Source organism: Bombina bombina, chromosome 6 (assembly GCF_027579735.1).
Source record: "Bombina bombina isolate aBomBom1 chromosome 6, aBomBom1.pri, whole genome shotgun sequence".
Taxonomy (NCBI): Eukaryota; Metazoa; Chordata; class Amphibia; order Anura; family Bombinatoridae; genus Bombina; species Bombina bombina.
The window spans coordinates 500516356-500539659 of record NC_069504.1 but is presented as its reverse complement, the minus strand read 5'-3'; the positions used below and the strand labels follow the sequence as shown (position 1 = coordinate 500539659).

Below are 23304 nucleotides of genomic sequence, written 5' to 3'. Positions count from 1 at the left end.
GAGAGTCCACAACGTCATTCAATTACTATTGGGAATATCACTTCTGGCCAGCAGGAGGAAGCAAAGAGCACGACAGCAAAGCTGTTAAGTGTCACTCCTCTACCCATTATCCCCAGTCATACGACCAAAGGGAAATGGAAAAAGAATAACAGAGGTGTAGAGGTGCCTGAGGTTTAGTCAAAAATAACTGTCTTAATAAAGGGTGGGGTTGTGGACTCTCCATATCGGGAAATAAATACATTTATCAGGTAAGCAAAAAAAATTTCTTTCCTAAGATATGGAGTCCACAACGTCATTCAATTACTAATGGGAACCAATACCCAAGCTAGAGGACACAGAATGAACAGAGGGAGGGAGAACAAGACAGGCAGACCTAAACAGAAGGCACCACCGCTTGAAGAACCTTTCTCCCAAAAGAGGCCTTAGCCGAGGCAAAAGTATCAAATTTGGAAAAGTATGCAGAGAGGACCAAGTTGCAGCCTTGCAAAGTTCTTCCACAGAAGCTTCATCTTTGAAAGCCCAAGAAGAGGAGACAGCCCAGTGGAATGAGCTGTAATTATCTCAGGAGGCTGATGTCCAGCAGTCTCATAAGCAAAACAAATCATACTTTTCAACCAGAGGGAAAGAGAAGTAGAAGTAGCCTTTTGACCCTTACGCTTTCCAGAGAAACAAACAAACAGGGCAGAAGACATCCTTAGTCGTCTGTAGGTAGAATTTTAGAGCACGCACAACATCGAAGTTGAGCAACAGACGTTCTTTATAAGAAGGATTGGGACAGAAAGAAGGAACAACAATTTCCTGATTAATATTTCTTTCCGAAACCACTTTAGGAAGAAACCCCAATTTACTATGAAGAACCGCCTTATGTGCATGAAAGATAAGGTAAGGCGAATCGCACTGCAAAGCCGAGATTTCCGAAACTCTCCGAGCAGAAGAGATAGCAATAAGAAACAAAACCTTCCAAGATAGCAACTTATATCTATGGAATGCATTGCCTCAAACGGAACCTGTTGCAAAACAACATTAAGGCTCCAAGGAGGAGCAACAGGTTTAAACACAGGCCTGATTCTGACCAGGGCCCAACAAAAAGATTGAACATCTGGCACATCCGCCAGAAGCTCATGTAACAAAATAGATCATGCAGAAATCTGACCTTTTAGAGAACTGACTGACAACCCTTTCTCCAGACCTTTCTGGAGAAAATACAAAATTCTAGGATTCCTGACCCTACTCCAAGAGTAGCCCTTAGATTCACACCAATAAAGGTATTTATGCCATACCTTATGTTACATTTTTCGAGTAACAGGCTTGCGAGCCTGGATCATGGTCTCAATGATCGACTCAGAAAATCCACGCTTAGACAGAACTAAGCGTTCAATCTCCAAGCTGTCAGCTTCAGAGAAACGAGATTTGGATTGAGGAATGGATCCTAAGTTAGAAGGTCCTTCCTCAGAGGCAACCTCCAAGGCGGCCGAGAAGACATCTTTACTAGGTCTGCATACCAGATCCTGCGAGACCATGCAGGAGCTATTAGAATTACCGATGCTTTCTCTTGTTTGATACAAGCAAAAACTTGTAGAAGGAGCGCAAATGGAGGAAACAGGTATGCTAGACCGAAATCCCAAGGAACCGCCAGAGCATCTATCAGAGCGAACTGAGGATCTCTTGACCTTGAACCGTACCTTGGAATCTTGGCGATCTGGCGAGATGCCATCAGATCCAACTCCGGCACCCCCCATTTGAGGGTTAACCTGGAGAACACCTCCGGATGGAGAGCCCACTCCCCGGGATGAAATGTCTGTCTGCTCAGGAAATCTGCTTCCAAGTTGTCTACTCCAGGAATGTGGATGGCAGATAGACAACAATTGTGTGCTTCGGCCCACTGAATAATCTGTGCCACCTCCTTCATGGCTAAGGAACTCCGAGTTCTCCCTGGTGGTTGATGTAAGCCACTGAGGTCATGTTGTCCGACTGAAACCTGATAAACCGGGCTAAAGACAATTGAGTCTAAGTCATCAGAGCATTGTAAATCACTCTCAACTCCAAGATGTTTATGGGGAGAGCAGACTCCTCCCGAGTTCATAGTCCCTGCGCCTTTAACAAGTCCCAGACTGCTCCCCAGCATAGCAGACTGGCGTCCGTGGTCACAATCACTCAGGAAGGTCTCCGGAAGCATGTGCCCTGAGAGAGATGGTCCTGAGAAAGCCACCACTGGAGAGAGTCTCTTGTTGACTGGTCTAGATCTATCCTCTGAGACAGATCCAAGTGGTCTCCGTTCCTTTGTCTGAGCATGCATAATTGCAGAGCTCTCAAATGGAATCGAGCCAAGGGAATGATGTCCATGGAAGCGACAATCAGACCAATTACCTCCATACATTGAGCCACTGATGACCGAACAGTAGACTGAAGAGAGGGACGAGGAGAGAATTTTGGATTTTCTGACCTCCGTCAGAAACCTTTTCATAGATAGATGGAATCTATTATGGTCTCTAAGACAACCACCCTTGTAGCAGGAACAAGTGAACTCTTTTCCAAATTCACTTTCCAACCGTGGGAACATAGAAAAGACAACAAGATCTCTGTAAGAGAGTTTGCTTGTTGAAAAGATGACGCCTGAACCAATATGTCATCCAGGTATGGTGCCACTGCAATTCCCCGAGACCTGATAACTGCCAAGAGAGCCCCCAGAACCTTTAAAAAAAATTCTGGAAACTGTGGCAAGGCCAAACGGAAGAGCCACAAACTGAAAGTGTTTGTCTAGAAAGGTGAATCTCAGGGATTTGTGATGATCCCTGTGGATGGGAACATGAAGATACGCGTCCTTCAGGTCTATGGTCGGCATGAACTTGACCCTCTTGGACCAAAGGAAGAATGGAACGAATGGTTTCCATTTTGAAGGATGGTACCCTGAGAAACTTGTTGAGGCACTTTAGGTATAAAATGGGTCGAAAAGTATCCTCTTTTTTGGGAACCACAAACAGATTTGAATAGAATCTTTGACCCTGTTCCCTTGCTGGAACTGGAACAATCACTCCCAAGGAGGAAAGCTCCTGAACGCAGTTCAAGAATGCCTCTTTTTTTTACCTGGTCTGTAGATAATCTTGAGAGGTGGAATCTGCCCCTGGGAGGGAAAGTTTTGAATTCCATTTTGTAACCCTGAGATACTTTGTCCACAGCCTAAGGATCTGGGACATCTCATCTCCACGTTTGACAAAATAGGGAAAGTCTGCCCCCCACTTGATCCGAATCTGGACCGGGGGACGACCCTTCATGCTGACTTAGACTCAGCTGAGGGTTTCTTTGATTGCTTCCCCTTAATCCAAGACTGATTGGGCTTCCAAGAAGACTTGGACTGCTCCTGCTTGGAAGAGAGAGAGAAAGACTTTTGACCTTTGAAGTTACGAAAGGAACGAAAATTACTTTGACGTCCTTTGTGTCTGTTCTTCTTGTCTTGCGGTAGAAAAGACCCTTTTCCACCAGTAATATCAGAAATTATTTCTGCCAGAGCAGGTCCGAACAAGGTCTTCCCCTTGTAAGGAAGCGTCAGAAGCTTGGACTTAGAGGAAACAGCTGACCACGATTTTAGCCTTAATGCCCTGCGGGCTAGGAGAGTGAAGCCAGACATTTTGTCTCCCAGTCTAATAACTTGCATGTTAGCATCAGAAATAATGGACCGTAGTTCTCTTAGCCAGAGTAGAAATAGCCTCTTCTACTTTAGGCTTCGTACGCCAAGAATCTTTAATGGAGTCAGCAACAGGAAACATCTTTTTAAATACTGGAGACGGGGAGAAAGGAATCCCTGGCTTCTCCCATTCCTGTGAAATAATCTCCGTCACACGGTCTGGGACAGGAAAAACTTCCACAGAGGAAGGAACATCATAGTATTTATTAAGTTTACTAGACTTCTTAGGGTTGACAACGAGAGAAGTATCGGAGTCGTCCAAAGTAGCCATTACCTCCTTTAACAGTACACAAAGGTGTTCAAGCTTAAATCTGAAGTTTACTTCTTCAGTATCAGATGAAGGAATAATACTGTCCGAATCTGAGATTTCACCCTCAGAGGTTACCGGCGTATCCTCCTCATCAGACTTATGAGGGAGGACAACCTGCGTAGCAGTAGATGGAACAGAAACCTTACTATCTGAATGTCTCATTTTCCTTTTGCGTTTTCCCAGCATAGGAGATAATGCCGCAGATACCGCAGAAGATACCTGTGCAGCTAAATCTGCAGGCAAATAAACTCCTCCAGGAAGCTGGGAGGAACTGCAGGGCACTGTATGTGACGCCATAGATGCTTGGGACGTTTGAGGAGATAGCTGTGGCATTGCCTGAATAGCATCATCCTGAGAGACATTGGGCTTAGAGGGCAACAATTTATCTTTAAATTGAAGTGTTCTAGCTAAGCATGCAGCACAGAATTGCATAGGCAAAACAATGTATGCCTCTAGGTATAACAAGCATTTGTCAAAAAACAGAGTCTTGGTCCATATCCATAATACTAAATTTAAAAAAATACCCAAATTGTAGATTTTTTTTTTTTAAATACACTGTCACTTTAAGAATTTTTAATACCACAATTTGACAGCCAGAAGTCTCTAAAATGATCATATAGTAGATCTTCACTGAAGAGACTGAAATTCAATGACTCCGCTCTGCTCCGTTAATATCCGACAACAGAGAGAAGTCACATGACCAGCAGAGAGAGGAAACTACGCAACAAGTGAAAGGCGCATGTTTCCCTCTGCCTAGAATATAAGATGCAAGTAGCTGCAGCTGGTTTCAAACTCAAGCAGTTTGCCAGTTAGCCTGTTCTAGCTAAGCAAGCAAAGAAAACCAACTACCAATGTTTAAGTTTTATACATAAATCCCTGTATAAAACATAAGCCACACACATACTAATAAAATATTTCAACAAAATTAGCCCAAAGAGGAAAAACTTTCCAATAAAGGGAAGATTAACCCCTAGTCTCAACATACATAATGTGCCTGCCCACTGCCAAAGAAAATCCTGTATAAAGGATTTTAAAAATGTCCCCATCTACTGCATATGAGAAGTGCAAGTCTCCAAGGCCTAGAAGACAAAAGCACTTACCTGCAGTCTAGCTGTCCGGCAGGATGACAGCTCACAATGCGTGAAGGGACACATACTCCTTACAGAGACCTGTAGCAAAAGAAAGAACAGAGTAACCAACTCTGACTTTCTGTACCATGGGCAGCAATGTGTTAGGAAACAAAGCAAGGACTATCTCACAACTTCCTAACTGCTTAAAAGCCACCACTACTCTACTGAAGATATTGACGTGGGCTCAGCTAAACCCAAATCCTTGCTTGCAGGGAAAAGTACCCGAAAAAGGAATTCATTTCTTCAGACACCAAACTTCACCTCCTCCATTGACAGATGCAAAGAGAATGACTGGGGATTATGGGTAGGGGAAGAGATATTTAAAACAGCTTTGCTGTGGTGCTCTTTGCCTCCTCCTGCTGGCCAGGAGTGATATTCCCACTAGTAATTTAATGACATTGTGGACTCTCCATATCTTAGGAAAGAAAACAATCTTCAGTGAAGCATTGAAATATATAATCTGTGGTAGTCCTGCAATAAGTAAAATACGAGTAATTTGTGGTAAAGCCATGGAATTAGTAAATGTTACTTACTGTTAAGTAAGCAAAACTGACAAATGTGTGTTTATGCCGCATGATTATTTTTTTTCTTTTCATTTACAGATTATAGATAAGTCTCCACAGGAACGGGATCGGGGAGGATGTAATTTACCTAGTGGATCAACAGGAGCAGGTTGCAGCAGTATGGGGGCCCCTGAAAGAGGGGATAGAAGCTCCGAAAGACCACGCACTTCCCCCTCCCAGAGGCTAATGTCTACACACCACCACCATCATCATCTTGGCTACTCTTTGTTGCCTGGCCAGTATCAGCTGCCCTATCCCACTGGTAAGAAAACAACATGCTTTTCTGCACTTAAGTTGCCAAATTTTACATTATAGCAAAGAAGGCATGGGAAACAATTTGTATCATGTATTTAAATGCTTGTTTTAGAGATTCCAATACATCTTGCATAAATAAATCTCATGAAGCCTACAAATCTGACCAGGATTGTTTTATTCTTCGCCTGTCTTATACTGTCTTCATGGTTTCGAGGGCAAAATACCTCTGTAAGGTACTAGAGAAAATGAAACACTTTAATAAAACTAAAGTTGAATGGTGTTGTGCATTACTTGCTGCAAAACATGATTTAAAATGTTAACGATTTGTAGAAACATAGAGTTGGACTACAGATAACGGATCAGAAGGCCCAAGTAGTCTTCCTATAATACTGTCTAAAGAATAGGTTTATAGTTTTTTGCTATGCATCTGCAGTTAAAAAAATACATTTTCTGTATTCTACCTTACTTTAGGCTGTAGAAAAGAAAGCTGTAACACTATACTATCCCTGCATATAGGCAAATTAATATTATGATGCAGCCTAATGCTGACTTTGTTGATCACCTACATAAGTACATTCCATTATTACCGGACTGGAGGACTGGCAAAGGAATGGAATCCACAGTTTATGAAGATTTAATGGTTTATTAATCTCTAGATTATGCCATGTTGGCTTTGGCATCTTGGTTATGTCTCAAAGTGTTATTCAGTGGATTTACAGAAAGGTGTCTTATCAGATATACAATTTAAGATTGAGCAAGACATGGATCCAAAGATGTGCACCCAAAGGTGTTTTGGCAAATAATATTTCTATGCATGTTTTATGACTTTGTGTTCCAGTCAGAGCTTGCCTGTCGTCTGCAGAAGTCTGGCCAGACTCAGTTTCAGATGATTGAAGACAAAACTCACACCATACGAATTATTAATCCCTCCACCTTTTCCATAATCCCTCAGTTTATATTTATGGCTAAGAGGAGAAATTTAGAAAAGTAGGAAATATAAAACAGGGTAAGTGCAAACCAGTACTGCTGTCAACTTTACAGAAAAAAACAAGGATGGGTCTTGTGGACTATCACTATTGTAAAAAAACATAATTCATGTAAGAACTTACCTGATAAATTCATTTATTTCATAGTGGCAAGAGTCCATGAGCTAGTGACATATGGGATATATATTCCTACCTGGAGGGGGCAAAGTTTCCCAAACCTCAAAATGCCTATAAATACACCTCCCACCTCACTCATACTTCAGTTTAACGTATAGCCAAGAAGTGAGGTGTAAAAAAGGGAGTAAAAAGCATACAAAAAAGAGGAACTGGAAAAAATAATGTGCTTTATACAAAAAAATCATAACCACAAAAAATAGGGTGGGTCTCATGGACTCTTGCCATTATGAAAGAAATGAATTTATCAGGTAAGTTCTTACATAAATTATGTTTCTTTCATGTAATTGGCAAGAGTCCATGAGCTAGTGATGTATGGGATATACATTCCTACCAGGAGGGGCAAAGTTTCCCAAACCTCAAAATACCTATAAATACACCTCCCACCACACCCACAACTGAGTTTTACAAAAAAAAAAGTATACTTCCTTTTGCGTCATACTTGGCGCCAAAATAATTTGGTTTTATTTTACCCCACTTCCTATATGCTCCTTGCCTTCTTTATGCTCAGAGGGCTATGCTATTTTTTGCCTACTTTAGCATTTGCATTTTTTCCATTCCTGAAACTGCTATATAAGGAAATAAGATATTTTTGTTTAAATGTTATTTTTTCTTTTACATTTTACAAGATGTCTCAATCTGATCCTGTCTCAGAAGCTGCTGTAGGAACCATGCTGCCTGAACACAGTTCTACCAAAGCTAAGTGTATCTTTTGTAAGCTAGCGGAGACTAATCTCCGGCTGTAGTACGTAACAGTTGTCATGATAAGCTTTTGCATGCCGAAAATGTTTCTATTAGTACTAGTACAGCACCTGTTGTTCTCTCAACATCTAATGTACATGATATCCCTGTTGATATGAAAAATTATATTGCTGATGCAATACAGAAGGCTATGTCTGCTATTCTGCCTTCTAATAAACGTAAAAGGTCTTTTTAAACTTCGCATAATACTGATGAATTTTGTAATGACCGACAACATACTGATATATCCACCTCTGATGAGGATCTCTCTGACTCAGAAGATCCTACTTCAGACATTGACATTGATAAATCAACTTATCTTTTTAAGATTGAGTATATTTGTTCTTTTTTTAAAGAAGTGTTGATTACTTTGGATATTGAGGAGTCTGGTCCTCTTGATAACAAATCCAGTAAACGTTTAAATTCTGTCTATAAACCTCCTGTGATTACTCCTGAGGTTTTCCCTGTCCCGGATGCCATTTCTGATGTTATTGCTAAGGAATGGTCTAAGCCTGGTACTTCTTTTGTTCCTTCTTCGAGGTTTAAAAATTTGTATCCTTTGCCAGTGGCTAAATTAGAGTTTTGGGAAAAAGTCCCTAAGGTCGATGGGGCTATTTCTACTCTTGCCAAGCATACTACTATTCCTATGGAAGATAGTACTTTTTTTAAAGATCCTTTAGATAGGAAAATGTAATCTTATCTATGGAAAGCTTATTTACATTCTGGCTATATTTTCAGACCTGCCATTTCTATGGCTGATGTTGCGGCTGCATCAACTTTTTGGTTGGATTGTTTAGCACAACGGGAAAAAGATTCTGATTTATATAGCATTGTTCATTTGCTTCAACATGCTAATCGTTTTATCTGTGATGCTATTTTTGATATCATCAAGATTGATGTTAAATTTGTCTTTGGCTATTTTAGCTAGAAGAGCTTTATGACTCAAATCATGGAATGCTGACATGGTATCTAAATCTAGGTTACTATCTCTATCATTCCAGGGTAATAATTTGTTTGGTTCTCAGTTGGATTCTATTATTCCCACTATTACTGGAGGGAATGGAGTTTTTTTTGCCCCAAGATAAAAAAATCTAGGGGTAAATCTAAAGCTTTTTCTTTCCTTTCGTCAGAGTAGAGAACAGAAAACCACTCCTTCCCAATTGGAAGCCATCGAGTTGGAATAACCAAACCTTATAAGAACCCAAAGCCAAGCCCCCAAGACTGCATGAAAGGGCGGCCCTCAATCCAGTTCTACTGGTGGGGGGCAGATTGAAATTATTTCAAGACGTTTGGGCAGGTTCCATTCAGAATCATTGGATTCAGAATATTGTCTCTCAGGGGTATCGAATAGGTTTCAGAATAAGACCACCTGTGAGAAGATTTTTTTTCTCTCTCACATTCCAACAAATCCTGTGAAAGCTCAGGCCTTTCTGAAGTGTGTTTCAGATCTGGAGCTTTGAGGGATAATTGTTCCAGTTCCACTTCTGGAACAGGGTCTGGGTTTTTATTCAAATCTATTCATTGTCCCGAAGAAGGTAAATTCATTCAGACCAGTTCTGGATCTGAAGTTTTTGAATCACTTTGTAAGGGTCCCAACATTCAAGATGGTGACTAAGGACTATTCTGCCTTTTGTTCAGCAAGGTCATTACATGTCCACAATAGACTTAGAGGCAGGGCCATCTTTAATATTGACTGGACCCTGGGCAAAAAAATTCCCAGGTATCTTTCCAGGTCCAGGGATCCTCAGGCAGAGATGGTGGATGCGTTAGCAGTTCCTTGGTTTTACCAACTTGCTTACATTTTTCCGCCTCTAGTTCTTCTTCCAAGGGTGATCTCCAAGATCATAATGGAACAATCGCATGTGTTTCTGATAGCACCAGCATGGCCTCACAGATTTTGGTTTGCGGATCTTGTCCGGGTGTCAAGTTGCCAACTTTGGCCACTTCCTTTAAGACCAGACCTTCTGTCTCAAGGGCCGTTTTTCCATCAGAATCTCAAATTGCTAAATTTGAAGGTATGGAAATTGAACGCTTAGTGCTTAGTCATAGAGGTTTCTCTGACTCAGTGATTAATACTATGCTACAGGCTCGTAAGTCTGTTTCAAGGAAGATTTATTATCGGGTTTGGAAAACCTATATTTCATGGTGTTCTTCTCATAAATTCTCTTGCCATTCTTTTAGAATTCCTAGAATTTTACAGTTTCTTCAGGATGGTTTGGATTAAGGTTTGTCTGCAAGTACTACTTTGAAAGGTCAAATCTCTGCTCTTTCTTTTTTATTTCATAGAAAGATTGCTAATCTTCCTGACATTCACTGTTTTGTACAGGCTTTGGTTCGTATTAAGCCTGTTATTAAATCAATTTCTCTTCCTTGGAGTCTTAATTTGGTTTTAAAGGCTTTGCAGGTGCCTCCTTTTGAGCCTATGCATTCTTTGGATATTAAACTACTTTCTTGAAAAGTGTTGTTCCTTTTGGCTATCTCTTCAGCTAGAAGAGTTTCTGAATCGTTTGCACTCTCTTGTGAGTCTCCTTTTCTGATTTTCCATCAGGATAAAGCTGTTTTACGGACTTCGTTTAAATTTCTTCCTAAGGTTGTGAATTCTAGCAACAATAGTAGAGAAATTGTTGTTCCTTCTTTGTGTCCTAATCCTAAGAATACTCTTGAAAGATCTTTACATTCTTTGGATGTTGTAAAAGCTTTGAAATACAATGTCGAAGCTACTAAGGATTTCTGAAAGACTTCTAGTCTGTTGATTTTTCTGGTCCTAGGAAAGGTCAGAAAGCCTCTGCCATTTATTTGGCATCTTGGTTAAAGCTTTTGATTCACAAGGCTTATTTGGGGGCGGGACAGTCTCTGCCTCAGAGAATTACAGCTCATTCTACTAGATCAGTCTCCACTTCTTGGGCTTTTAAGAATGAAGCTTCGGTTGATCAGCTTTGCAAAGCAGCAACTTGTTCTTCTTTGCATACATTTACTACATTTTACCATTTTGACATATTTGCTTCTTCTGAAGCAGTCTTTGGTAGAAAAGTTCTTCAGACAGCTGTCTGATTCTTCTGCTTAAGATTTAAGTTTTTTCTCCAACATAGGTGTGTCCGGTCCACGGCGTCATCCTTACTTGTGGGATATTCTCTTCCCCAACAGGAAATGGCAAAGAGCCCAGCAAAGCTGGTCACATGATCCCTCCTAGGCTCCGCCTACCCCAGTCATTCTCTTTGCCGTTGTACAGGCAACATCTCCACGGAGATGGCTTAGAGTTTTTTAGTGTTTAACTGTAGTTTTTATTATTCAATCAAGAGTTTGTTATTTTGAAATAGTGCTGGTATGTACTATTTACTCAGAAACAGAAAAGAGATGAAGATTTCTGTTTGTATGAGGAAAATGATTTTAGCAACCGTCACTAAAATCCATGGCTGTTCCACACAGGACTGTTGAGAGCAATTAACTTCAGTTGGGGGAACAGTGAGCAGTCTCTTGCTGCTTGAGGTATGACACATTCTAACAAGACGATGTAATGCTGGAAGCTGTCATTTTCCCTATGGGATCCGGTAAGCCATGTTTATTACGATCGTAAATAAGGGCTTCAAAAAGGGCTTATTAAGACTGTAGACTTTTTCTGGGCTAAATCGATTGATTATTAACACATATTTAGCCTTGAGGAATCATTTTATCTGGGTATTTTGATATAATAATATCGGCAGGCACTGTTTTAGACACCTTATTCTTTAGGGGCTTTCCCAAAGCATAGGCAGAGCCTCATTTTCGCGCCGGTGTTGCGCACTTGTTTTTGAGAGGCATGGCATGCAGTCGCATGTGAGAGGAGCTCTGATACTTAGAAAAGACTTTCTGAAGGCGTCATTTGGTATCGTATTCCCCTTGGGGCTTGGTTGGGTCTCAGCAAAGCAGATACCAGGGACTGTAAAGGGGTTAAAGTTCAAAACGGCTCCGGTTCCGTTATTTTAAGGGTTAAAGCTTCCAAATTTGGTGTGCAATACTTTTAAGGCTTTAAGACACTGTGGTGAAAGTTTGGTGAATTTTGAACAATTCCTTCATGTTTTTTCGCAATTGCAGTAATAAAGTGTGTTCAGTTTAAAATTTAAAGTGACAGTAACGGTTTTATTTTAAAACGTTTTTTGTACTTTGTTATCAAGTTTATGCCTGTTTAACATGTCTGAACTACCAGATAGACTGTGTTCTGAATGTGAGGAAGCCAGAATTCCTATTCATTTAAATAAATGTGATTTATGTGACAATGACAATGATGCCCAAGATGATTCCTCAAGTGAGGGGAGTAAGCATGGTACTGCATCATTCCCTCCTTCGTCTACACGAGTCTTGCCCACTCAGGAGGCCCCTAGTACATCTAGCGCGCCAATACTCCTTACTATGCAACAATTAACGGCTGTAATGGATAATTCTGTCAAAAACATTTTAGCCAAAATGAACACTTATCAGCGTAAGCGCGACTGCTCTGTTTTAGATACTGAAGAGCATGACGACGCTGATAATAATATTTCTGAAGGGCCCCTAACCCAGTCTGATGGGGCCAGGGAGGTTTTGTCTGAGGGAGAAATTACTGATTCAGGGAACATTTCTCAACAAGCTGAACCTGATGTGATTGCATTTAAATTTAAGTTGGAACATCTCCGCATTCTGCTTAAGGAGGTATTATCCACTCTGGATGATTGTGACAAGTTGGTCATCCCAGAGAAACTATGTAAAATGGATAGTTGTGCTTTCAAAGATCCTATGGATAAAAAATTAGAAGGTTTGCTTAAAAAGATGTTTGTTCAGCAGGGTTACCTTCTACAACCAATTTCATGCATTGTCCTTGTCGCTACAGCCGCATGTTTCTGGTTCGATGAGCTGATAAAGGCGGTCAATAGTGATTCTCCTCCTTTTGAGGAGATTATGGACAGAATCAATGCTTTCAAATTGGCTAATTCTTTCACCCTAGACGCCACTTTGCAATTGGCTAGGTTAGCGGCTAAGAATTCTGGGTTTGCTATTGTGGCGCGCAGAGCGCTTTGGTTGAAATCTTGGTCGGCTGATGCGTCTTCCAAGAACAAGCTACTTAACATTCCTTTCAAGGGGAAAACGCTGTTTGGCCCTGACTTGAAAGAGATTATCTCTGATATCACTGGGGGTAAGGGCCACGCCCTTCCTCAGGATCGGCCTTTCAAGGCAAAAAATAAACCTAATTTTCGTCCCTTTCGTAGAAACGGACCAGCCCAAGGTGCTACGTCCTCTAAGCAAGAGGGTAATTCTTCTCAAGCCAAGCCAGCTTGGAGACCAATGCAAGGCTGGAACAAGGGAAAGCAGGCCAAGAAACCTGCCACTGCTACCAAGACAGCATGAAATGTTGGCCCCCGATCCGGGACCGGATCTGGTGGGGGGCAGACTCTCTCTCTCTTCGCTCAGGCTTGGGCAAGAGATGTTCTGGATCCTTGGGCGCTAGAAATAGTCTCCCAAGGTTATCTTCTGGAATTCAAGGGACTTCCCCCAAGGGGGAGGTTCCACAGGTCTCAGTTGTCTTCAGACCACATAAAAAGACAGGCATTCTTACATTGTGTAGAAGACCTGTTAAAAATGGGAGTGATTCATCCTGTTCCATTAAGAGAACAAGGGATGGGGTTCTACTCCAATCTGTTTATAGTTCCCAAGAAAGAGGGAACGTTCAGACCAATCTTAGATCTCAAGATCTTAAACAAGTTTCTCAAGGTTCCATCGTTCAAGATGGAAACCATTCGAACTATTCTTCCTTCTATCCAGGAAGGTCAATTCATGACCACGGTGGATTTAAAGGATGCGTATCTACATATTCCTATCCACAAGGAACATCATCGGTTCCCTAGGTTCGCATTCCTGGACAAACATTACCAGTTCGTGGCGCTTCCTTTCGGATTAGCCACTGCTCCAAGGATTTTCACAAAGGTACTAGGGTCCCTTCTAGCTGTGCTAAGACCAAGGGGCATTGCTGTAGTACCTTACTTGGACGACATTCTGATTCAAGCGTCGTCCCTTCCTCAAGCAAAGGCTCACACGGACATTGTCCTGGCCTTTCTCAGATCTCACGGATGGAAAGTGAACGTGGAAAAGAGTTCTCTATCTCCGTCAACAAGGGTTCCCTTCTTGGGAACCATAATAGACTCCTTAGAAATGAGGATTTTTCTGACAGAGGCCAGAAAAACAAAACTTCTAGACTCTTGTCGGATACTTCATTCCGTTCCTCTTCCTTCCATAGCTCAGTGCATGGAAGTGATCGGGTTGATGGTAGCGGCAATGGACATAGTTCCTTTTGCACGCATTCATCTAAGACCATTACAACTGTGCATGCTCAGTCAGTGGAATGGGGACTATACAGACTTGTCTCCGAAGATACAAGTAAATCAGAGGACCAGAGACTCACTCCGTTGGTGGCTGTCCCTGGACAACCTGTCACGAGGGATGACATTCCGCAGACCAGAGTGGGTCATTGTCACGACCGACGCCAGTCTGATGGGCTGGGGCGCGGTCTGGGGATCCCTGAAAGCTCAGGGTCTTTGGTCTTGGGAAGAATCTCTTCTACCGATAAATATTCTGGAACTGAGAGCGATATTCAATGCTCTCAAGGCTTGGCCTCAGCTAGCGAGGGCCAAGTTCATACGGTTTCAATCAGACAACATGACAACTGTTGCGTACATCAACCATCAGGGGGGAACAAGGAGTTCCCTGGCGATGGAAGAAGTGACCAAAATCATTCTATGGGCGGAGTTTCACTCCTGCCACCTGTCTGCTATCCACATCCCAGGAGTGGAAAATTGGGAAGCGGATTTTCTGAGTCGTCAGACATTGCATCCGGGGGAGTGGGAACTCCATCCGGAAATCTTTGCCCAAGTCACTCAGCTGTGGGGCATTCCAGACATGGATCTGATGGCCTCTCGTCAGAACTTCAAAGTTCCTTGCTACGGGTCCAGATCCAGGGATCCCAAGGCGGCTCTAGTGGATGCACTAGTAGCACCTTGGACCTTCAAACTAGCTTATGTGTTCCCGCCGTTTCCTCTCATCCCCAGGCTGGTAGCCAGGATCAATCAGGAGAGGGCGTCGGTGATCTTGATAGCTCCTGCGTGGCCACGCAGGACTTGGTATGCAGATCTGGTGAATATGTCATCGGCTCCACCTTGGAAGCTACCTTTGAGACGAGACCTTCTTGTTCAGGGTCCGTTCGAACATCCGAATCTGGTTTCACTCCAGCTGACTGCTTGGAGATTGAACGCTTGATCTTATCGAAGCGAGGGTTCTCAGATCCTGTTATCGATACTCTTGTTCAGGCCAGAAAGCCTGTAACTAGAAAGATTTACCACAAAATTTGGAAAAAATATATCTGTTGGTGTGAATCTAAAGGATTCCCTTGGGACAAGGTTAAGATTCCTAGGATTCTATCCTTCCTTCAAGAAGGATTGGAAAAAGGTTTATCTGCAAGTTCCCTGAAGGGACAGATTTCTGCCTTGTCTGTGTTACTTCACAAAAAGCTGGCCGCTGTGCCAGATGTTCAAGCTTTTGTTCAGGCTCTGGTTAGAATTAAGCCTGTTTACAAACCTTTGACTCCTCCTTGGAGTCTCAATTTAGTTATTTCAGTTCTTCAGGGGGTTCCGTTTGAACCCTTGCATTCCGTTGATATTAAGTTATTATCTTGGAAAGTTTTGTTTTTAGTTGCAATTTCTTCTGCTAGAAGAGTTTCAGAATTATCTGCTCTGCAGTGTTCTCCTCCTTATCTGGTGTTCCATGCAGATAAGGTGGTTTTACGTACTAAACCTGGTTTTCTTCCAAAAGTTGTTTCTAACAAAAACATTAACCAGGAGATTATCGTACCTTCTCTGTGTCCGAAACCAGTTTCGAAGAAGGAACGTTTGTTGCACAATTTGGATGTTGTTCGCGCTCTAAAATTCTATTTAGATGCTACAAAGGATTTTAGACAAACATCTTCCTTGTTTGTTGTTTATTCCGGTAAAAGGAGAGGTCAAAAAGCAACTTCTACCTCTCTCTCTTTTTGGATTAAAAGCATCATCAGATTGGCTTACGAGACTGCCGGACGGCAGCCTCCCGAAAGAATCACAGCTCATTCCACTAGGGCTGTGGCTTCCACATGGGCCTTCAAGAACGAGGCTTCTGTTGATCAGATATGTAGGGCAGCGACTTGGTCTTCACTGCACACTTTTACCAAATTTTACAAGTTTGATACTTTTGCTTCTTCTGAGGCTATTTTTGGGAGAAAGGTTTTGCAAGCCGTGGTGCCTTCCATTTAGGTGACCTGATTTGCTCCCTCCCTTCATCCGTGTCCTAAAGCTTTGGTATTGGTTCCCACAAGTAAGGATGACGCCGTGGACCGGACACACCTATGTTGGAGAAAACAGAATTTATGTTTACCTGATAAATTACTTTCTCCAACGGTGTGTCCGGTCCACGGCCCGCCCTGGTTTTTTTAATCAGGTCTGATATTTTATTTTCTTTAACTACAGTCACCACGGTACCATATGGTTTCTCCTATGCAAATATTCCTCCTTAACGTCGGTCGAATGACTGGGGTAGGCGGAGCCTAGGAGGGATCATGTGACCAGCTTTGCTGGGCTCTTTGCCATTTCCTGTTGGGGAAGAGAATATCCCACAAGTAAGGATGACGCCGTGGACCGGACACACCGTTGGAGAAAGTAATTTATCAGGTAAACATAAATTCTGTTTTTCTTGAAATTTATAAGAAAGACTTATTTTTTTGAATGGATTTAATTTTTGTCAGCATAAATATCTGTTTTTATTTTATCCCTCCCTCGCTAGTGACTTTTCTGTGGACTTCCACATCTTGGGTATTTCTATTCAATACGTCACTAGCTCATGGACTCTTGCCAATTACATGAAAGAAAACATAATTTCTTTCATGTAATTAACAAGAGTCCATGAGCTAGTGACGTATGGGATATACATTCCTACCAGGAGGGGCAAAGTTTCCCAAACCTTAAAATGCCTATAAATACACCCCTCACCACACCCACAAATCAGTTTTACAAACTTTGCCTCCAAGGGAGGTGGTGAAGTAAGTTTGTGCTAGATTCTACGTTGATATGCGCTCCGCAGCAAGTTGGAGCCCGGTTTTCCTCTCAGCGTGCAGTGAATGTCAGAGGGATGTGAGGAGAGTATTGCCTATTGAATGCAGTGATCTCCTTCTACAGGGTCTATTTCATAAGGTTCTCTGTTATCGGTCGTAGAGATTCATCTCTTACCTCCCTTTTCAGATCGACGATATACTCTTATATTTACCATTTCCTCTACTGATTCTCGTTTCAGTACTGGTTTGGCTTTCTACAAACATGTAGATGAGTGTCCTGGGGTAAGTAAGTCTTATTTTCTGTGACACTCTAAGCTATGGTTGGGCACTTTATTTATAAAGTTCTAAATATATGTATTCAAACATTTATTTGCCTTGACTCAGAATGTTCAACTTTCCTTATTTCCAGACAGTCAGTTTCATATTTGGGATTATGCTTTAAATTATCATATTTTTTCTTACCTCAAAAATTTGACTTTTTTCCCTGTGGGCTGTTAGGCTCGCGGGGGCTGAAAATGCTTCATTTTATTGCGTCATTCTTGGCGCGGACTTTTTTGGCGCAAAAATTCTTTTCCGTTTCCGCCGTCATACGTGTCGCCGGAAGTTGCGTCATTTTTGACGTTATTTTGCGCCAAAAATGTCGGCGTTCCGGATGTGGCGTCATTTTTGGCGCCAAAAGCATTTAGGCGCCAAATAATGTGGGCGTCTTATTTGGCGCCAAAAAATATGGGCGTCGCTTTTGTCTCCACATTATTTCAGTCTCATTTTTCATTTGCTTCTGGTTGCTAGAAGCTTGATGTTTGGCATTTTTTTCCCATTCCTGAAACTGTCTTATAAGGAATTTGATCTATTTTGCTTTATATGTTGTTTTTTCTCTTACATATTGCAAGATGTCTCACGTTGCATCTGAGCCAGAAGATACTACAGGAAAACCTCTGCCTGCTGGATCTACCAAAGCTAAGTGTATCTGCTGTAAACTTTTGGTAGCTATTCCTCCAGCTGTTGTTTGTAATAATTGTCATGACAAACTTGTTAAAGCAGATAATATTTCCTTTAGTGATGTACCATTGCCTGTTGCAGTTCCCTCAACATCTAAGGTGCAGAATGTTCCTGATAACATAAGAGATTTTGTTTCTGAATCCATAAAGAAGGCTTTGTCTGTTATTTCTCCTTCTAGTAAACGTAAAAAGTCTTTTAAATCTTCTCTCTCTACAGATGAATTTTTAAATGAACACCATCATTCTGATTCTTTGGACTCTTCTGGTTCAGAGGATTCTGTCTCAGAGATTGATGCTGATAAATCTTCATATTTATTTAAGATGGAATTTATTCGCTCTTTACTTAAAGAAGTACTAATTGCTTTAGAAATAGAGGATTCTAGTCCTCTTGATACTAATTCTATACGTTTAGATAAGGTTTTTAAAGCTCCTGCGGTTATTCCAGAAGTCTTTCCTGTTCCTAATGCTATTTCTGCAGTAATTGCTAAGGAATGGGATAAATTGGGTAATTCATTTACTCCTTCTAAACGTTTTAAGCAATTATATCCTGTTCCGCCTGACAGGTTAGAATTTTGGGACAAAATCCCTAAAGTTGATGGGGCTATTTCTACCCTTGCTAAACGTACTACCATTCCTACGTCAGATGGTACCTCGTTTAAGGATCCTTTAGATAGAAAAATTGAATCTTTTCTAAGAAAAGCTTATCTATGTTCAGGTAATCTTCTTAGACCTGCTATATCATTGGCTGATGTTGCTGCAGCTTCAACTTTTTGGTTGGAAACTCTAGCGCAACAAGTAACAAATCGTGATTCTCATGATATTATTATTCTTCTCCAGCATGCTAATAATTTCATCTGTGATGCCATTTTTGATATTATTAGAGTTGTTAGATTTATGTCTCTGGCTATCTTAGCCAGAAGAGCTTTATGGCTTAAGACTTGGAATGCTGATATGGCTTCTAAATCAACTCTACTTTCCATTTCTTTCCAGGGAAACAAATTATTTGGTTCTCAGTTGGATTCTATTATTTCAACTGTTACTGGTGGGAAAGGAACTTTTTTACCACAGGATAAAAAGTCTAAAGGTAAAAACAGGGCTAACAATCGTTTTCGTTCCTTTCGTTTCAACAAAGAACAAAAGCCTGATCCTTCGTCCTCAGGAGCAGTTTCAGTTTGGAAACCATCTCCAGTCTGGAATAAATCCAAGCCTGCTAGAAAGGCAAAGCCTGCTTCTAAGTTCACATGAAGGTACGGCCCTCATTCCAGTTCAGCTGGTAGGGGGCAGGTTACGTTTTTTCAAAGAAATTTGGATCAATTCTGTTCACAATCTTTGGATTCAGAACATTGTTTCAGAAGGGTACAGAATTGGTTTCAAGATGAGACCTCCTGCAAAGAGATTTTTTCTTTCCCATGTCCCAGTAAATCCAGTGAAAGCTCAAGCATTTCTGAATTGTGTTTCAGATCTAGAGTTGGCTGGAGTAATTATGCCAGTTCCAGTTCCGGAACAGGGGATGGGGTTTTATTCAAATCTCTTCATTGTACCAAAGAAGGAGAATTCCTTCAGACCAGTTCTGGATCTAAAATTATTGAATCGTTATGTAAGGATACCAACGTTCAAGATGGTAACTGTAAGGACTATATTGCCTTTTGTTCAGCAAGGGAATTATATGTCCACAATAGATTTACAGGATGCATATCTGCATATTCCGATTCATCCAGATCATTATCAGTTCCTGAGATTCTCTTTTCTAGACAAGCATTACCAATTTGTGGCTCTACCGTTTGGCCTTGCTACAGCTCCAAGAATTTTCACAAAGATTCTCGGTGCCCTTCTGTCTGTAATCAGAGAACAGGGTATTGTGGTATTTCCTTATTTGGACGATATCTTGGTACTTGCTCCGTCTTTACATTTAGCAGAGTCTCATACGAATCGACTTGTGTTGTTTCTTCAAGATCATGGTTGGAGGATCAATTTACCAAAAAGTTCTTTGATTCCTCAAACAAGGGTAACCTTTCTGGGTTTCTAGATAGATTCAGTGTCCATGACTTTGTCTTTAACAGACAAGAGACGTCTAAAATTGATTACAGCCTGTCGAAACCTTCAGTCTCAATCATTCCCTTCGGTAGCCTTATGCATGGAAATTCTAGGTCTTATGACTGCTGCATCGGACGCGATCCCCTTTGCTCGTTTTCACATGCGACCTCTTCAGCTCTGTATGCTGAACCAATGGTGCAGGGATTACACGAAGATATATCAATTAATATCTTTAAAACCGATTGTTCGGCACTCTCTAACGTGGTGGACAGATCACCATCGTTTGATTCAGGGGGCTTCTTTTGTTCTTCCGACCTGGACTGTAATTTCAACAGATGCAAGTCTCACAGGTTGGGGAGCTGTGTGGGGATCTCTGACGGCACAAGGAGTTTGGGAATCTCAGGAGGTGAGATTACCGATCAATATCTTGGAACTCCGTGCAGTTTTCAGAGCTCTTCAGTTTTGGCCTCTTCTGAAGAGAGAATCGTTCATTTGTTTTCAGACAGACAATGTCACAACTGTGGCATACATCAATCATCAAGGAGGGACTCACAGTCCTCTGGCTATGAAAGAAGTATCTCGAATTTTGGTTTGGGCGGAATCCAGCTCCTGTCTAATCTCTGCGGTTCATATCCCAGGTGTAGACAATTGGGAAGCGGATTATCTCAGTCGCCAAACGTTGCATCCGGGCGAATGGTCTCTTCACCCAGAGGTATTTCTTCAGATTGTTCAAATGTGGGGGCTCCCAGAGATAGATCTGATGGCCTCTCATCTAAACAAGAAACTTCCCAGGTATCTGTCCAGATCCCGGGATCCTCAGGCGGAGGCAGTGGATGCATTATCACTTCCTTGGAAGTATCATCCTGCCTATATCTTTCCGCCTCTAGTTCTTCTTCCAAGAGTAATCTCCAAGATTCTGAGGGAATGCTCGTTTGTTCTGCTAATAGCTCCGGCATGGCCTCACAGGTTTTGGTATGCGGATCTTGTCCGGATGGCATCTTGCCAACCATGGACTCTTCCGTTAAGACCAGACCTTCTGTCACAAGGTCCTTTTTTCCATCCGGATCTGAAATCCTTAAATTTAAAGGTATGGAGATTGAACGCTTGATTCTTGGTCATAGAGGTTTCTCTGACTCCGTGATTAATACTATGTTACAGGCTCGTAAATCTGTATCTCGAGAGATATATTATAGAGTCTGGAAGACTTATATTTCTTGGTGTCTTTCTCATCATTTTTCTTGGCATTCTTTTAGAATACCGAGAATTTTACAGTTTCTTCAGGATGGTTTAGATAAGGGTTTGTCCGCGAGTTCTTTGAAAGGACAAATCTCCGCTCTTTCTGTTCTTTTTCACAGAAAGATTGCTATTCTTCCTGATATTCATTGTTTTGTACAAGCTTTGGTTCGTATAAAACCTGTCATTAAGTCAATTTCTCCTCCATGGAGTTTGAATTTGGTTCTGGGAGCTCTTCAAGCTCCTCCGTTGAACCTATGCATTCATTGGACATTAAATTACTTTCTTGGAAAGTTTTGTTCCTTTTGGCCATCTCTTCTGCTAGAAGAGTTTCTGAATTATCTGCTCTTTCGTGTGAGTCTCCTTTTCTGATTTTTCATCAGGATAAGGCGGTGTTGCGAACTTCTTTTGAATTTTTACCTAAAGTTGTGAATTCCAACAACATTAGTAGAGAAATTGTGGTTCCTTCATTATGTCCTAATCCTAAGAATTCTAAGGAGAAATCATTGCATTCTTTGGATGTTGTTAGAGCTTTGAAATATTATGTTGAAGCTACGAAATCTTTCCGTAAGACTTCTAGTCTATTTGTTATCTTTTCCGGTTCTAGGAAAGGCCAGAAAGCTTCTGCCATTTCTTTGGCATCTTGGTTGAAATCTTTAATTCATCTTGCCTATGTTGAGTCGGGTAAAATTCCGCCTCAAAGAATTACAGCTCATTCTACTAGGTCAGTTTCTACTTCCTGGGCGTTTAGGAATGAAGCTTCGGTTGACCAGATCTGCAAAGCAGCAACTTGGTCCTCTTTGCATACTTTTACTAAATTCTACCATTTTGATGTATTTTCTTCTTCTGAAGCAGTTTTTGGTAGAAAAGTTCTTCAGGCAGCGGTTTCAGTTTGAATCTTCTGCTTATGTTTTTTGTTAAACTTTATTTTGGGTGTGGATTATTTTCAGCAGGAATTGGCTGTCTTTATTTTATCCCTCCCTCTCTAGTGACTCTTGTGTGGAAAGATCCACATCTTGGGTAGTCATTATCCCATACGTCACTAGCTCATGGACTCTTGTTAATTACATGAAAGAAAACATAATTTATGTAAGAACTTACCTGATAAATTCATTTCTTTCATATTAACAAGAGTCCATGAGGCCCACCCTTTTTTGTGGTGGTTATGATTTTTTTGTATAAAGCACAATTATTCCAATTCCTTATTTTATATGCTTCGCACTTTTTTTCTTATCACCCCACTTCTTGGCTATTCGTTAAACTGATTTGTGGGTGTGGTGAGGGGTGTATTTATAGGCATTTTAAGGTTTGGGAAACTTTGCCCCTCCTGGTAGGAATGTATATCCCATACGTCACTAGCTCATGGACTCTTGTTAATATGAAAGAAATGAATTTATCAGGTAAGTTCTTACATAAATTATGTTTTATGTAAGAATTTACCTGATAAATTAATTTCTTTCATATTGGCAAGATTACATGAGGCCCGCCCTTTTTGTGGTGGTTTTGATTTTTTTGGTATAAAAGCACAATTATTTTCCAGTTCTTTTTTTTGTATGCTTTTTTACTCCTTTTTTCTTATCACCTCACTACTTGGCTATTCGTTAAACTGAGTTGTGTGTGTGGTGGGAGGTGTATTTATAGGCATTTTGAGGTTTGGGAAACTTTTCCCCTGCTGGTAGGAATGTATATACCATACGTCATTAGCTCATGGACTCTTGCCAATATGAAAGCAATTAATTTATCAGGTAATTTCTTACATAAATTATGTTTTTCTTTCATGTAAGTGGCAAGAGTCCATGAGTTAGTGACGTATGGGATATAATACCCAAGATGTAGAAGTCCATGAGTTATTAGAGAGGGAGGGATAAAAATAAAAACGGCTATTTCCGCTGAGAAATTAAATCCCAAACAATAATTACATTTTCTTAAAGGGACAGTAAAGTAAAAAAAAAAACTTTCATGATTCAGATAGGGCATGTAATTTTAAACAACTTTCCAATTTACTTTTATTACCAATTTTGCTTTGTTCTCTTGGTATTCTTAGTTGAAAGCTAAACCTAGGAGGGTCATATGCTCATTTCTTAGACCTTGAAGACCGCCTCTAATCTGAAAGCATTTT

The 23304-nt window shown here is 41.1% G+C and overlaps 1 protein-coding gene across 1 annotated transcript in view; it reads left to right on the top strand.

The window, feature by feature from the left end:
* The window catches only part of LOC128663173 (zinc finger protein 609), a 474651-nt gene that overhangs the window by 383891 nt on the left and 67456 nt on the right, over positions 1-23304 (top strand). The window contains exon 5 of the mRNA XM_053717370.1: positions 5725-5947. Coding sequence (XP_053573345.1) covers positions 5725-5947 — 223 coding nt within the window. The remainder of the gene's footprint in view (positions 1-5724; positions 5948-23304) is intronic.